Below are 12,541 nucleotides of genomic sequence, written 5' to 3'. Positions count from 1 at the left end.
AGCTAGCCAGGCGCCCCACATACACACACACACACACACACACACACACACACACACACACACACACACACACACACACACACACACACACACACACACACACACACACACACACACACACACACACACACACACACACACACACACACTCTTTGGCCAACCATCGGTTCAGTTCCTTGACCTTGAAAAAAGCCTTTAGAATAACCAAAATCACGCATATCTATTGTGCATATCGTATGTTTATACAAACATACATTAAGTTCACTCACTGGCATATCAACCCAAGAGTTGTCGTGCAAACAACAACATGAGGGAGGAAACTATCTGGCTGTGCAAACAGACAAATGAGGCTACGACGTACAGATGTGTCCACCAAGCAAACCTCACACACACACAGACACATACAAACTCACAAAGGCAAGCAAACACACTCTCTTAAGCCTATGACAATAACCCATATGAACACACACACACACACACACACACACACACCATCTCCACTCATAAATGCACAGATGGAGGGCCAGCACGGCCGTGTGTGCGTTTGTATGTGTGTCTGGGCCGAGCGAGCAGCTGTTTAATCAAAGTGACGGAGCCTCATTCTCAAGCTGCTGTTAATGAGTTTTTCTCTGCGAGTTTGCTGCACACAACTTTCACATGTATGCAAACGCACACCGGCGCTGGGAATCTTCAACCAGGGGTGGGCTCCGTCGTCCCTCCTCACTTGTCAAACACTCTGCGATGCCAGCCTCCCCTTCCCAGTCTCCCGAGGTTACCGGCGTCACAGCCTGTCGTGATTGACGGTTTGAGACAGCGGGGGAGCCCCTAATCTCACCAGGTGAAAATATGTTATAATGTGACATTTAAAATTCAAGGTGGACCGTGGACCATAAATCCAGCGACACCTCGCTTCTAACCGGCATACCATCCAGTCCCGTCCATCATTCAGATAAACACTCATTCTACCTGAAATGAATGGCGCCTTTCTCTCTCCAAGTATGTCATAAATATACATCTCTCTAGGTCTAAACGAGGCCTGTCATGATACTCTCCCCTTCATCTTCCCCCCTCGCCCTGCGCCCTAATGTTTACCCTATGGGAGGGCCGAGGGATTGGACACACATGTTGGCGGGCCATATTTGCTTCATTAAGTTGGATTGGAGAGATTGAAAGGGGCCTTTTGGGTTAAATAACACCAGAGCCCAACAGGGCAAGAACCTCAGAGGCCCCTAACTCTGATCTCGGCTCACATTTCCCCCTCCCACCTTTCTTCTTTTCTTTTTTTGGAGGTGGCTTTTTCTTTTTGGTGGCTGATGGTTGGCGTGGTAGCTCTGGCATGGATGATTATCCCGTCAAGGCTAATGTTATGATTTTGACAGGGCCTGTGACGGGTGGAGTAATTTGTTACTTGTCAGCGCAAAGACAAACAACAGGGATTGGACTGACAATCACACACGTTAATTACTCACATGTGGCACATTTTTGTGTCAAAGTGTATCCATCTCAAGCACGAGTAAACTCATCACGCGTTGTTGAACGTATACACCGGGGACCTCTGCCTCACTTTAACACCAATCACTCCATTTTCAAAAAGGATGCTAATACAGTGACAACTTCCCTGCGGTGCAAAATCAGTGAAAAAAAACAGCAATAAATTAATTATGTTAACATCCGCTGATAAAAATACGTCCAGCCCCTCCTATAAAATAATTATATTACTGAAACAATTTAAACTAAACCCATAAATTCCTTTTTCTCTGCCCCTTACTCATGAACTCGTACCACGGCCCTCCTTTCTTCTCCCACACTAAATATTAACAACCTAATGGAAAGCCCATCAGGCTGTGTGATTATTTCCTGATTGACAGATGAGAATGTATAAAATCCATCAGATACTTTCTCTCTTCCTTGCTATTCCCTGTGTGCTATAACACTTCTGTACACACTTAAGGAGTGATGGTCTTTAGGTCCTGGTCAGACTTAACTTGCACCAGTAGACAGGTGGGTTCAAAGAGGAATACATGGGTGTGTACTGTGGATACGGGGGCTCAGAGGTCAAGCGAGGTCAAGACAAAACAAAAGGCCTTACATTTATCTTCCTACGCACGCTTGTACTATTTTAAGTGCCCATATTAACAAGTTAATAAAGTTTCCAGCCTGGCTACGAAATTCTCCACAGGCTCTTTATTAACCGCTTTCTTTGTCATCATTATTACAGCATTAAAACAAACTGGCTATTTACCTTTTACGTCATCGGGCTTTCAAAGTTTATTCTTTTTCCCCCTCTAAAGAATTATTTCTTAATTCCCAAATCAAATGTGTGATGTGATCCCCACCCTTGGTTACGATGATTAACCCTGTTGACATTTTGATGAAATAAACCCCATATAAACAGATAATGAGCAGCATTTTCCAACACCGCTACACTGAAAGTGAGCCACTGGCTGCATCTAGTGGTCACAAACTAGAACTACAGCAGTTAAACCGCTCCTGACAACTTGCTTTTTAACATGCTTTCAAATCAGAGGTGGAGCCATGCAGGTCATTGCAGCATATACATACATTCATACACTCATACACTCATACACACATACACACATACACACATACACACACATACATACATACATACATACATACATACATACATACATACTGCAATGCAAGTTGTTATTACCTTGGAGGAGGAAGCCAGCAGAGATCCATCTCGTTTCCAGCTCAGACTCTGCAGCTGGTCACCGTGCTGCTCCAGAACTGCAGACACATACATCATCATTTAGCGAGGTGAGAGGTGGAAAGGACAATGTTCATAGTAGACAGTGGCAAATAAAAGGAAAAAGGAAAAATATAACATGATTCCACACACTATGAACACAGAATGATGGCACATAGACAGAAGACAAAAGACACCACAGAAAACATCCGAAAGCTCACCGCGGGAGAAATGCAGGGGAGAGATGAAGCGATAAATAAAGCACATACAATTCAGAAAACACACAATGACACAAAGTATGCATGATTTAAGAATGGATCACATGTCCTTCCGGTTTGGATCCATGAGAGAAAGTATGACACATGTTAGGCTGCCGTGCCGCAAGTGAGCACAGCACAGCTTGCGTGAATTGTTTTTGTTTTTTTTATTTAATATGACGGCAAACAGGTGGATGAAAAGGGATGAGAGTTAAGATGGTTACAAAAAAAAATGATTTGAAATTCACATAAAAAAAATTTTTTAAAACGCTCATTCAAAGATAGATTTTTATCATTCAGATCTTGCTCCTCAACTGCATATGAATGAGGAACGAGGGTGATGAAAGACAGCGTGTGGGGGTACAGCTCATGAAAGGTTGGATCAGCAGTGAGCAGCAGCCAGGCCAGCTGTCATGGGATGGGGAGGAGGCAGTGTTTGTGGGGGGGGAGGGGGGGGTGGATTGAGGCCAGAGGATAGTGACTGCATCCTGAAGCCAGTCCGGGGAGACTGGGACCAGAACAACCAAAACATTACCTCTGCCGCTCCAGCACTTAGACAGAGCCACAGGGCTGTAAAACGTAGGAAGTGTCAGTCAGACTGTCCCCAACTAAGAAAGGGAAATCAACCACTCCACTCCAAACATAGAAAATCATGTTGCACATAGAAACAAAACGGACCACAACAAAACTTAAAGACTAACTGACGGAGACTGAAATGTTAAATGCAACAGACAAAATTAATTGTTGTTGTTTTAATACAAACAACAAACGAACGTGTGTATGTGCGCTGCTCTCTCGCCAGCTGTAGATACCTGCTAGTGGTGTATCCTGGCGGCAGGTGTCCCATATCAGGGGGGACTTGGTAGCACCCACAGCCAGCAAGCCCGAGGACGTGGGGTGGAAAAGCACTAGCTCCAGCTTTCCCTGACCTGGACGCAAAGTCAGCTCCGGACTGCTGGGCTGCTGCAGCTCTGGGTCACACAAGCGCCACAGCTTCACCTGAACACACACACACACAGAGAGAAGGGGGAAATATCAAAATAGTGCGTTTGCAGCGTCACTTATACTTCACCACAGTTCAAATTTTGACATCCGATCTGTACGTGCGAAAACAGTAGAACTTTTCTCCATCCTGTCCTCTGGAAATAGTCCCTTAACCTCAGGGAATTTCCTGCTACTTAGAACATTAAATGAAATGGTAATGAGCTGTCTGCCCTCACAGATGTCTTTTGAAGCCACACCAGACAATATGGATGGAGCAGAGTGGAAGAATCACAACAGCAGGTATCTAAAACGTCAAGACGCAGCATCACAGCCAGAGATGAGGTAATGCAAGTCTCACTGCATTCATTTTGGTTTGGATTTCAACTTTGGATTTCTTGTTGATGCGTGCAGATTAAATGGAAAAGCAGCAGTTTATTTTAAGTCAGTAAAAACACTCGTATTTCACAAGTAAGTGCATTCCCTCCTTTTAAATCCATCCAATATGTGCAAGAATATACCCCGTTGGCAACAAATCAAAGGAATGAGGAAAGTGGTCTGCAGATGCTGGCCACTGCAGACCACTCTGCTGTGTGTTGTAGTTCTGTGTGTGGCAATAGTTGTGTGTATTTTCACAGCTCTCGTTGGTAAACCGAGCTGCTGAGTCTGAAGATGCAGACCCACTCTCAGCAGATTCCAGTAAGCTAGGACACCTGTGGCTGAGGATAATGTGCTGAGAGGATGGAGTCTTGAAAAGTTTTATGTAACACAAAGTCGAGCCAGTTCATATCCTATTCAAAGCCCTGCCAGGCATAACAACGCCTGAGCGGATGGAACGTGGACTTTTGTGTATGTATACAACAAGATCAATACGAAGAAAGAGAGACAAAATCTCACCGTTTCATCTCCAGAGCATGTTGCCAGAAGACTTTCATCAAAAGGAGAGAAGTCCATATCACTCACCAGATCTGAATAGGGAAAACAAATGGAAAATTTAAAAAAAAAAAGAAATCAGGGTCACAGCTGTCACAGCTCAATTCTTTTTGGAGCAATTGCATTTCTCATATTATTTGTTTTCTTGAAAAGGGACCAAAGTCCTCAAGGATTGCATTGGTGGCAGATGTGCGGAGGAAAGAGGACAAGGGAGGAAGTAAAAGAGAGGAGAGGATTGTAATATGAAAAATAAACAAACACTACCAGAATGGCAAGAAATCTGCGTGACTGTCCATTGGCCATCTGAACCAGGTTTGACTGAGGACAGGCCCAGCATACCTCCACCTGCAGAAACATACACAGAAACATTTTTAAAAATGTCCTTTTTCCTAGGAAGCCCTTTAGTGGTCTCCAAAATCTGAACTGGTGAAACACAAGCACTGTTTAGTGCAGACTTTCTGTCTGCACTAAACATTTCTGCTGACCAACACTTTTAAAGCCTTACCAGCCTGCTCCGTATTGAAGGCCACCAGCTTGGAGCTCGCTTTGATGCGGCTCCCCTGGCAGGAGAAGGAACCAGCTCGGACATTGGTGATCCATCCCTGGATTTAAAGACATGGACAGCACGAGTCAGAAATCATAACGGGTGAAACAAGGGTGTGATAATGCACATAGATATCTGGGGTCAGACGACATAAAAGAAAATCAATATCATTCCAGCCCCGGAATCCAAAGTGTTCACGTGTCCAAACACACAAACACAAACACACACACACACACACTGAAAAATCCAACAGAAAAACAGTTGAATCCGTTTCATAATATTAGAGGGCATACATGACCCAGTTGCTGTCTCAACCAGAATAAAACATGAATATAAAACAGGAAGGATCTAGCTAAGAGCAAAGTGGAAGTGGAAAGGACATCCTGCGTGCGTTGCACGGCAGAGAACTCTTAAAACCTCTTTCAACATTAACAGATGAGAGCTGCAAGAGGACTGCCGAGCTGCTGCTCTTAAAAATGTCGGAGACCAACCATGACATTCAAAAGTATGCATATATATTTGGATTATATATCCTACAAATGGGTATGTCAAAAGACCAGAAGGCAATACATGCCAAACCCACGCAGTGGTAAAAGTATGATCCCAATAAATGACAGTCCGAAACTTGATTTTCTTCTGATTTAACCACATGTAACTTTCTGCCTATTACCATCAGAGCATTACATCTTTAGTTATTGACTACCTGCATAGGTGTTTTATCCACTTGGAGTAATTTCCTTTCGAACTACTCAGCGTCAAATGAGAGCTGATTAAATTAAACTACACATTCTCTCAACCCATGTGTGAAAAACTCAAGCTGTTGGATAGTCGGAGGAGAAAAACATCCCACTCATCTTTGCTTTCTTGTCTCTTTACATCTCTACTGCCTCTCCTTTCGCTTTCTGGCCCTTGTCCCATGACAGCTCCTGTCACATGACTTCAGCACCGGAATTGCCTCAATCACACGTATTTATTGGTCAGTCATGTGAAGGGGCCAGTTTAACATGCAAGGCAAGCAAAAGCACCACCTGCTGTCTCAGATCACTCTGCAGAGATTGGAGACGTACTCAGATCATCCACTGTCTCTGTGAATACAAATCTTTTACTCCTATGAATAAAAACAGGGTAGGAGATTACATAATCCACCTCAGCAGGGAGAGCTACAGGCGGTGCAACTTGAAACAAATCGGACCCGAGGAAGAGAAAAATGGCAGATTTGTATGCAAGACACTCCAGTCCCGTCCAGACATGTCGCCTCTTGGAGCCTCCAGGGCGATCACACAGAGAGAGATTTGACAACCATATGTCAAATCTCTGCAGTCGAAAAAAAATAGTGCAACGTCGCATGCTTACTGAAAAGCAATGTGCAACTCTGTTAGCTAACGTTATAATATATCAGCATGATGATGATGGGCGTCACTGCATCATCAGATGTAACGTTAGCAGCTCCATGCAGCCACATGGCTCGTAGTTTTTTTCTACGAAGACGACAGTTTCGTCTTCTGAATACATGAGTGTTAGTTCAGATTCTCGTGCAGTTGTCTCAAGGCTGAGCAGCCTTCCAGATGCAGGAAGTTCAACATCCCCTTGCAGGCAGGCGTTCCCCCAAAACACAACTTAAGTAGCACAGCTAGAAACCCAGAGCTAATGTTAGCCGGCAGAACTCGCTCTTCCCAGACGTTCGTGAGCTACTCACGTCTTTCTTGGCAATTTTTGGAGTGGTGTTTTTGAATTTGGAGGTCTTAAAGCGATTCATGCTGCTCCCTCAAATTGACTTTCGTGCCTTCCGGGTGTCTCTGTCGAGCTGGTTGGTACTCGGCAGAGGACTCCTGTTACAGCTTGACAGTTCAGTTTGGCTGCGTCGTATCCGCTCGCTTTGCTCTACGGAGCTGTCCGCTTGGGCGGTGTCTTTTTTTCCAACACTAGAGAAACCCCTGCTCTCTGTCACGTGCTGCCTCTGAACTTAAAACACATGTATCCTTTTTTTCTTCAAACTTCCAATGCTCTTTGACGCTACGAACCTGATAATGTGTGTCTACGTTGAATCAGTCCATATAAAGTATCCATTAAAGCCATTTGAGTCGAGTTTGTAAAAAGAAACAGACAGATTTAAACTAAACTTTTGCAATTCGTTTTTCTTGAGAGAGCATCATCTTGAGTCAGAACGTCTTTGAGCTCTCGGTAACGCCCACTCCGTGCCGGGCATGCGCAGTGAGTCTGGAGCAGCGGCGAGTGTGAAGGAATCATGGCGTCCTCGGCTTCCCGGTGCTCCTCACGCTGGATTAAAGTCTTCGTGTCCTCTGGAAAGCGTGAGGCCAGCGCTGCCGCTGTTGTCTGTGCCAGCCATGGAGGCGTCCGCAGCATATCTACCCTGGGAGCAGAAAGACTGTGGGGAGGCAACCTGGTGCGTGGCAGAGCGGGGCAAGCGTTGACATTGAGAGGGCTGTCAGGTGAGTGGCGTACGTACGGCACCGGCCTATGCTAAGCTAGGCTATGCTAAATGTCTGGTTTACACATGTGACGCAGTATAAAACAACCAACTTAACATAATGAATTTCAATATATGGTCCTCATTTAAGATGAGTGAGCTTGTAACACACAAAAATGCGTTTGCTTTAATGCACACAGTTGAGGGTCGATGACATGTTATGCAATCAGTTGTGCTAACTTCGGTTTGCAGTCATCAAGTTGAATTTGCAAAGGGCTCCTCTGTGCCACATAACCAAATCAAACCCTGAATGCAGGGAAACTCTTATGGCCGAGCCACTAGCATATATTTACGACTTGCAAGTTCAAGTAAATCATCTTCAGCTTTACACACGTTTGTGTTGGAATAAATCTTCTTACAGGCCTGTCATCTGATTTGTCAGCAGTACATTCAGTAGCAGTAAACAGCAATGCAGATGAGACAATGCAGCTGCTTTACTCTTTTAAATAGTATTAACTTCCCCTTTTACTCTGTTTTGACACATTTCAGGCATCAAACCACCACATGCTGCCGGCAGGCTGTCCTTTCACACAAGTGCCACTGCTTGTAGCAAGCAGGACTTCTACCAGATCCTCGGCGTCCCTCGCACAGCAACCCAGAAGGAGGTCAAGAAAGCCTACTACCAGGTCCTCTCCTCCCTGACATGTATTCAGAGCTTGTTGGTTCTCAGATAGCCAATTGTCATAGTAGTTGACTGTGCGTTTGTTGTTCCTCAGATGGCCAAAAAGTATCACCCTGACACCAACAAAGAGGACCCGCAAGCCAAGGAAAAGTTTGCTCAGCTGGCTGAAGCTTACGAGGTTTGGTCTCTACTGCACTGTAATTCCTTGATGTATTTGAAATATATGAATATACATCTCTTCCAACAATCTAATTAGAATTACAAATGCAGCTCTTCAAACATTGCTCCCTGTTCCTCTCAGATCCTGAGTGATGAAGGAAAGAGGAAGCAGTACGATACGTATGGCTCAACAGGCTTTGACACTGGTCAGGCCGGTGGAGGGCAGCGCTACTGGTCTGGACAGGCCAGCAACGTGGACCCAGAGGAGCTCTTCCGCAAAATCTTTGGGGAATTCTCTGGAGGCCGTGGCTTTGGAGATTTCAATGCCATATTTGAACAACCACAGGAGGTTAGTGAGATAGTGTAAAATCATGGAATTCTTTATTGGTGCATATTCAGAGCGACTCATTTCTGGAACCCTCTTTTTTTTTACCCCAGTACTTCATGGAGCTGACCTTCACTCAGGCAGCAAAGGGAGTGAACAAAGAGTTTTCTGTTAGCATAGAGGCAGCCTGCCAGCGCTGCGATGGTAAGGGCAATGAGCCGGGCACCAAAGTCCAGCACTGCAACTCCTGCAACGGCTCCGGCATGGTGAGAGCTCTTGACACGCTGTCTTTTTTCAAAGTGTGTTTGTGTTGTGTCGCTTAACGCGAGCATTGTCCATACTGCAGGAGACCGTGAACACAGGCCCGTTCGTGATGCGATCTACGTGTCGCCGCTGTGGGGGCAAAGGCACAGTCATTGCCACTCCCTGCCACTCCTGTCGTGGGGCGGGACAGACCAAGCAGAAGAAGACTGTGACAGTTCCCGTGCCTGCAGGTCAGTCTCACTTCACCATCTGCTCTACTTTTCACACACTTCAAATACAGCCATGGGATTTTTTTGTATCTCTATTAGTGAGCATGAAAAGTTTAACTGTTATTGGCTTCTATTGTCTGCAAAATTTATACAAATATGTCTCAAAGCAGAACATAATTTGAACGCATGACACTGCAGGCCACTAAAGGCTTAACTGTAGTTTAATCTGTGGGTTTAAATTCTTCATGAATCATAACAGCCTTTTAGTCGACCAGAAATCTTTTGACCATGAAATCTTCTAACCAGAATCATATCTTTTTTACACTTCTTTAATGTAGGATGTGTATCCCACCTAACTGTGACTTGTTTTTGCTTCCAGGAGTGGAGGATGGTCAGACAGTCCGAATGCCAGTTGGTAAGAAGGAGGTCTTCATCACGTTTAGGGTGAGTATATTCATCAACAACCCATTCCAGAATTTAATGAGATCTCCACAAAGTGCATGTTCACATCAGAACCTCTGTAATGGGATTGTCTTGTGTAATGTACTGTAAGTGTGTTGACTAGTAAGAGGCATTGAGCTGTCTGAGCTCTTTGACTTTAAATTAACATTGATCAGACACATTGAGGTGCACTGCTTCTTGAGATTGTCTGGCTCTGAGATCTTGTGTGATTGATTGTGATTTGTTCTGGGTTGGTGTCCAGGTTCAAAAAAGTCCTGTGTTCAGGAGGGACGGCGCAGACATCCACTCTGACCTTTTTGTCTCTGTGGCACAAGCGATCCTGGGCGGCACGGCCCGGACACAGGGCCTTTATGAAACACTTAACTTATCAGTAAGTAGACACACACTTTTTCAGGCTTCTCCTCCGATGGGGAAACATTTCAGACGCATATCATGTAATAAATGACTGGATTGACTAGATTTTCTTATCGTCTTCAGATACCTGCAGGCATCCAGACAGACCAGAGGATTCGTCTGTCAGGGAAGGGGATCGCTCGTATCACTGGCTATGGCTACGGCGAGCATTATGTCCATGTCAAAATCAAAGTACCCAAGTAAGACACCTCAAACAAACGCACATCTTGTTCATTGTTTTATACCAGACAGAGACATAGGCCTTGTGAGTGAACACAATGACTTGATGTAGTCTTTAAGAAACTGGATCAAAACTATTTGACATGAGGATCATGAGGACCTTAACACCGTGTTTTTCTGCGTAGGACACTGACGGACCGACAGAGAGCTCTGCTAGCGAGCTATGCTGAGGACGAGACGGAAGTAGAGGGGACGGTCAATGGTGTCACTACCACCACCACAGGTGAGAGGACATTTACACTGACATTTACCTCCTGTTGTTTTCTTTGGTATCTCTGATCTTTGATGATGGGGGTTAAGTAACAAGAGTTTGATTTAGCTTTAAGTCCGGCTGATGTAGTGTTGATCTCTGTCCAGGTGGGCGGAGCAGTGGTAAGCGGTCTGAGGCAGGGCAAAGTGAGCATGACAAGAAGGAAGGAGAGTTGAAACAAGAGGGGGGCATCTTCTCCAAATTAAAGAAATTGTTTTGTTCTCCCTGACAGCCACAAACCAGGTACGACTAGTATTGATTAATTTGTCTATTCTGTTCTTCACAAATAAATGTGATGCATTATGCAACCCTCCTTTTTTTGATAAGTTTTCATAACTGGTTTGTGGCTGCATTAAAACACCGATGCGTGCATCCCCTGCATTCAGCGGGATGTCTCACCAATCTGGGATATCCTAAATGTCTGTTTTATGTGTCGTCAAGCAAGTATGTGTCGTCAAATTGGGACTGGCTTGCCAGCTCAATATAAAGAAAACAAAAGTTCAATTAACAGTCAATTTTAAATCCTTTTTTACCTTTTTCCTCTAATCTAACAGGTAAAAGGTCAACCGGTAGCTGAGAGGCTTGAGAGGGCAGAAGGGAGGACGGGGTGAGGCAAGCACAGCCACATCATACATGGATGGGTGATGGAGTGCTGGGTGTTGGATGAGGCCTACAAAGGTTGTGGATGGACCGATCTCGCCAGCCCTGCGCTGAATCAGATGGAGCATCACCTGCTCTGTTGCTTTGCCAAAGTGAATCCACACACAAGAGGATGTTCCAGTGCACCATTCGCCTCTCCAGTCACACGTCCGTTGCGGCCATTTGGGTAGCGCTGACTTCGAGCATTCATTCGGTGCATGTTGGTTTTCTGTTTATGCCCTTCAGGGCAGAATTCATGTGCACAGAAATAAATTATTGTATTGAAAAAAATACTTCAGATTTGGTCAAAAGATTATGTAGGATTAAACGAACATCCTGTTATTAATCCTTTCTGGTCTGTATGCTTTTGTTGTGTTTTCATGAATGCTGGAATTTCCCCCAAAGTTGTCAGCGCTGTCAGTCCCAGCGGGTTGAGCATCACCAGACTACATGTTGACCATGCGGTCCAGTGTTGGACAGGGTAGAGCTGTGTTTGCAAGGGAAAGTTAAAGTGGCTGCCTGAGCTGTGATGACTGAACTCCGTCCCTCTTTCAACCCTTTGCATTATGAGAAAATTCTGCACCTTCATTGCATTTGTTCGTTGTTGTGCATCATAGTCAATGTGTCTCAGAAGAGATATACTGTACTTCTATAATAAAGCTGTGGTCTGAGAGAAGCCTGTTTTATAGCAACCACTAAGGAAACAGCAGTCAACAGTGCTTGGTCTCCGCCTCCACAATATATATAGAATATATCTTCATTTAGATACAAATATGCAATTAAAATGCCACTTAACTGCCTCAGTACAATATTAGAAATGACGCAAAAATGGATTTTTTTTTGCAGATTTATTGTATTATATTTAATTGTTGGTGTGTATTTCATAAACTAGCCTGCATTTTTGATTTGAATAAATCTATTATCAATTGCTTTTCAAAGTGATGTTCTGTGGACATTCTTTCAACAGTTTCTCGCGCCTCTGAGGAGAAAGTCGGGATCACAATTGTCCTCAGGATGTTTTCTCTGGGGGCCATTAACTTTTTAGAATTCCACCAAAATGTG

The 12,541-nt window shown here is 44.5% G+C and overlaps 2 protein-coding genes across 3 annotated transcripts in view; one reads left to right on the top strand and one right to left on the bottom strand.

The window, feature by feature from the left end:
• Positions 1 to 7,281, bottom strand: part of coro7 (coronin 7) — a 95,893-nt gene extending 88,612 nt beyond the window's left edge. Inside the window, exons 1-6 of the mRNA XM_068578685.1 lie at positions 7,125 to 7,281; positions 5,390 to 5,486; positions 5,149 to 5,229; positions 4,849 to 4,919; positions 3,783 to 3,969; positions 2,678 to 2,754 (exon numbers count right to left, since the gene is read on the bottom strand). Coding sequence (XP_068434786.1) covers positions 2,678 to 2,754; positions 3,783 to 3,969; positions 4,849 to 4,919; positions 5,149 to 5,229; positions 5,390 to 5,486; positions 7,125 to 7,184 — 573 coding nt within the window. The 5' untranslated portion in view covers positions 7,185 to 7,281. The remainder of the gene's footprint in view (positions 1 to 2,677; positions 2,755 to 3,782; positions 3,970 to 4,848; positions 4,920 to 5,148; positions 5,230 to 5,389; positions 5,487 to 7,124) is intronic.
• A 375-nt stretch (positions 7,282 to 7,656) lies between these two features.
• dnaja3a (DnaJ heat shock protein family (Hsp40) member A3a) lies at positions 7,657 to 12,417 on the top strand. Of its 2 annotated transcripts, XM_068578694.1 has the most exons (12): positions 7,659 to 7,878; positions 8,406 to 8,542; positions 8,633 to 8,716; positions 8,840 to 9,046; positions 9,136 to 9,288; positions 9,369 to 9,516; positions 9,875 to 9,939; positions 10,199 to 10,327; positions 10,435 to 10,550; positions 10,716 to 10,813; positions 10,948 to 11,083; positions 11,395 to 12,417. In XM_068578694.1, the coding sequence occupies exons 1-11, from the start codon at positions 7,674 to 7,676 to the stop codon at positions 11,067 to 11,069; spliced, it is 1,464 nt and encodes a 487-aa protein (XP_068434795.1). In that variant the 5' UTR covers positions 7,659 to 7,673; the 3' UTR covers positions 11,070 to 11,083; positions 11,395 to 12,417. The 2 variants fall into 2 exon arrangements, with proteins under 2 accessions (XP_068434794.1, XP_068434795.1); XM_068578693.1 differs by lacking the exon at positions 10,948 to 11,083 and having other exon boundaries at positions 7,657 to 7,878.
• Positions 12,418 to 12,541: the final 124 nt, after the last annotated feature.

The sequence above is a fragment of the Clinocottus analis genome, unplaced genomic scaffold (assembly GCF_023055335.1).
Source record: "Clinocottus analis isolate CAN_PGR_092001 unplaced genomic scaffold, fCliAna1.0.p SCAF_16, whole genome shotgun sequence".
Lineage (NCBI taxonomy): Eukaryota > Metazoa > Chordata > Actinopteri > Perciformes > Cottidae > Clinocottus > Clinocottus analis.
The sequence above is the reverse complement of the archived record's forward strand: the minus strand, read 5'-3'. Positions and strand labels throughout refer to the sequence as shown.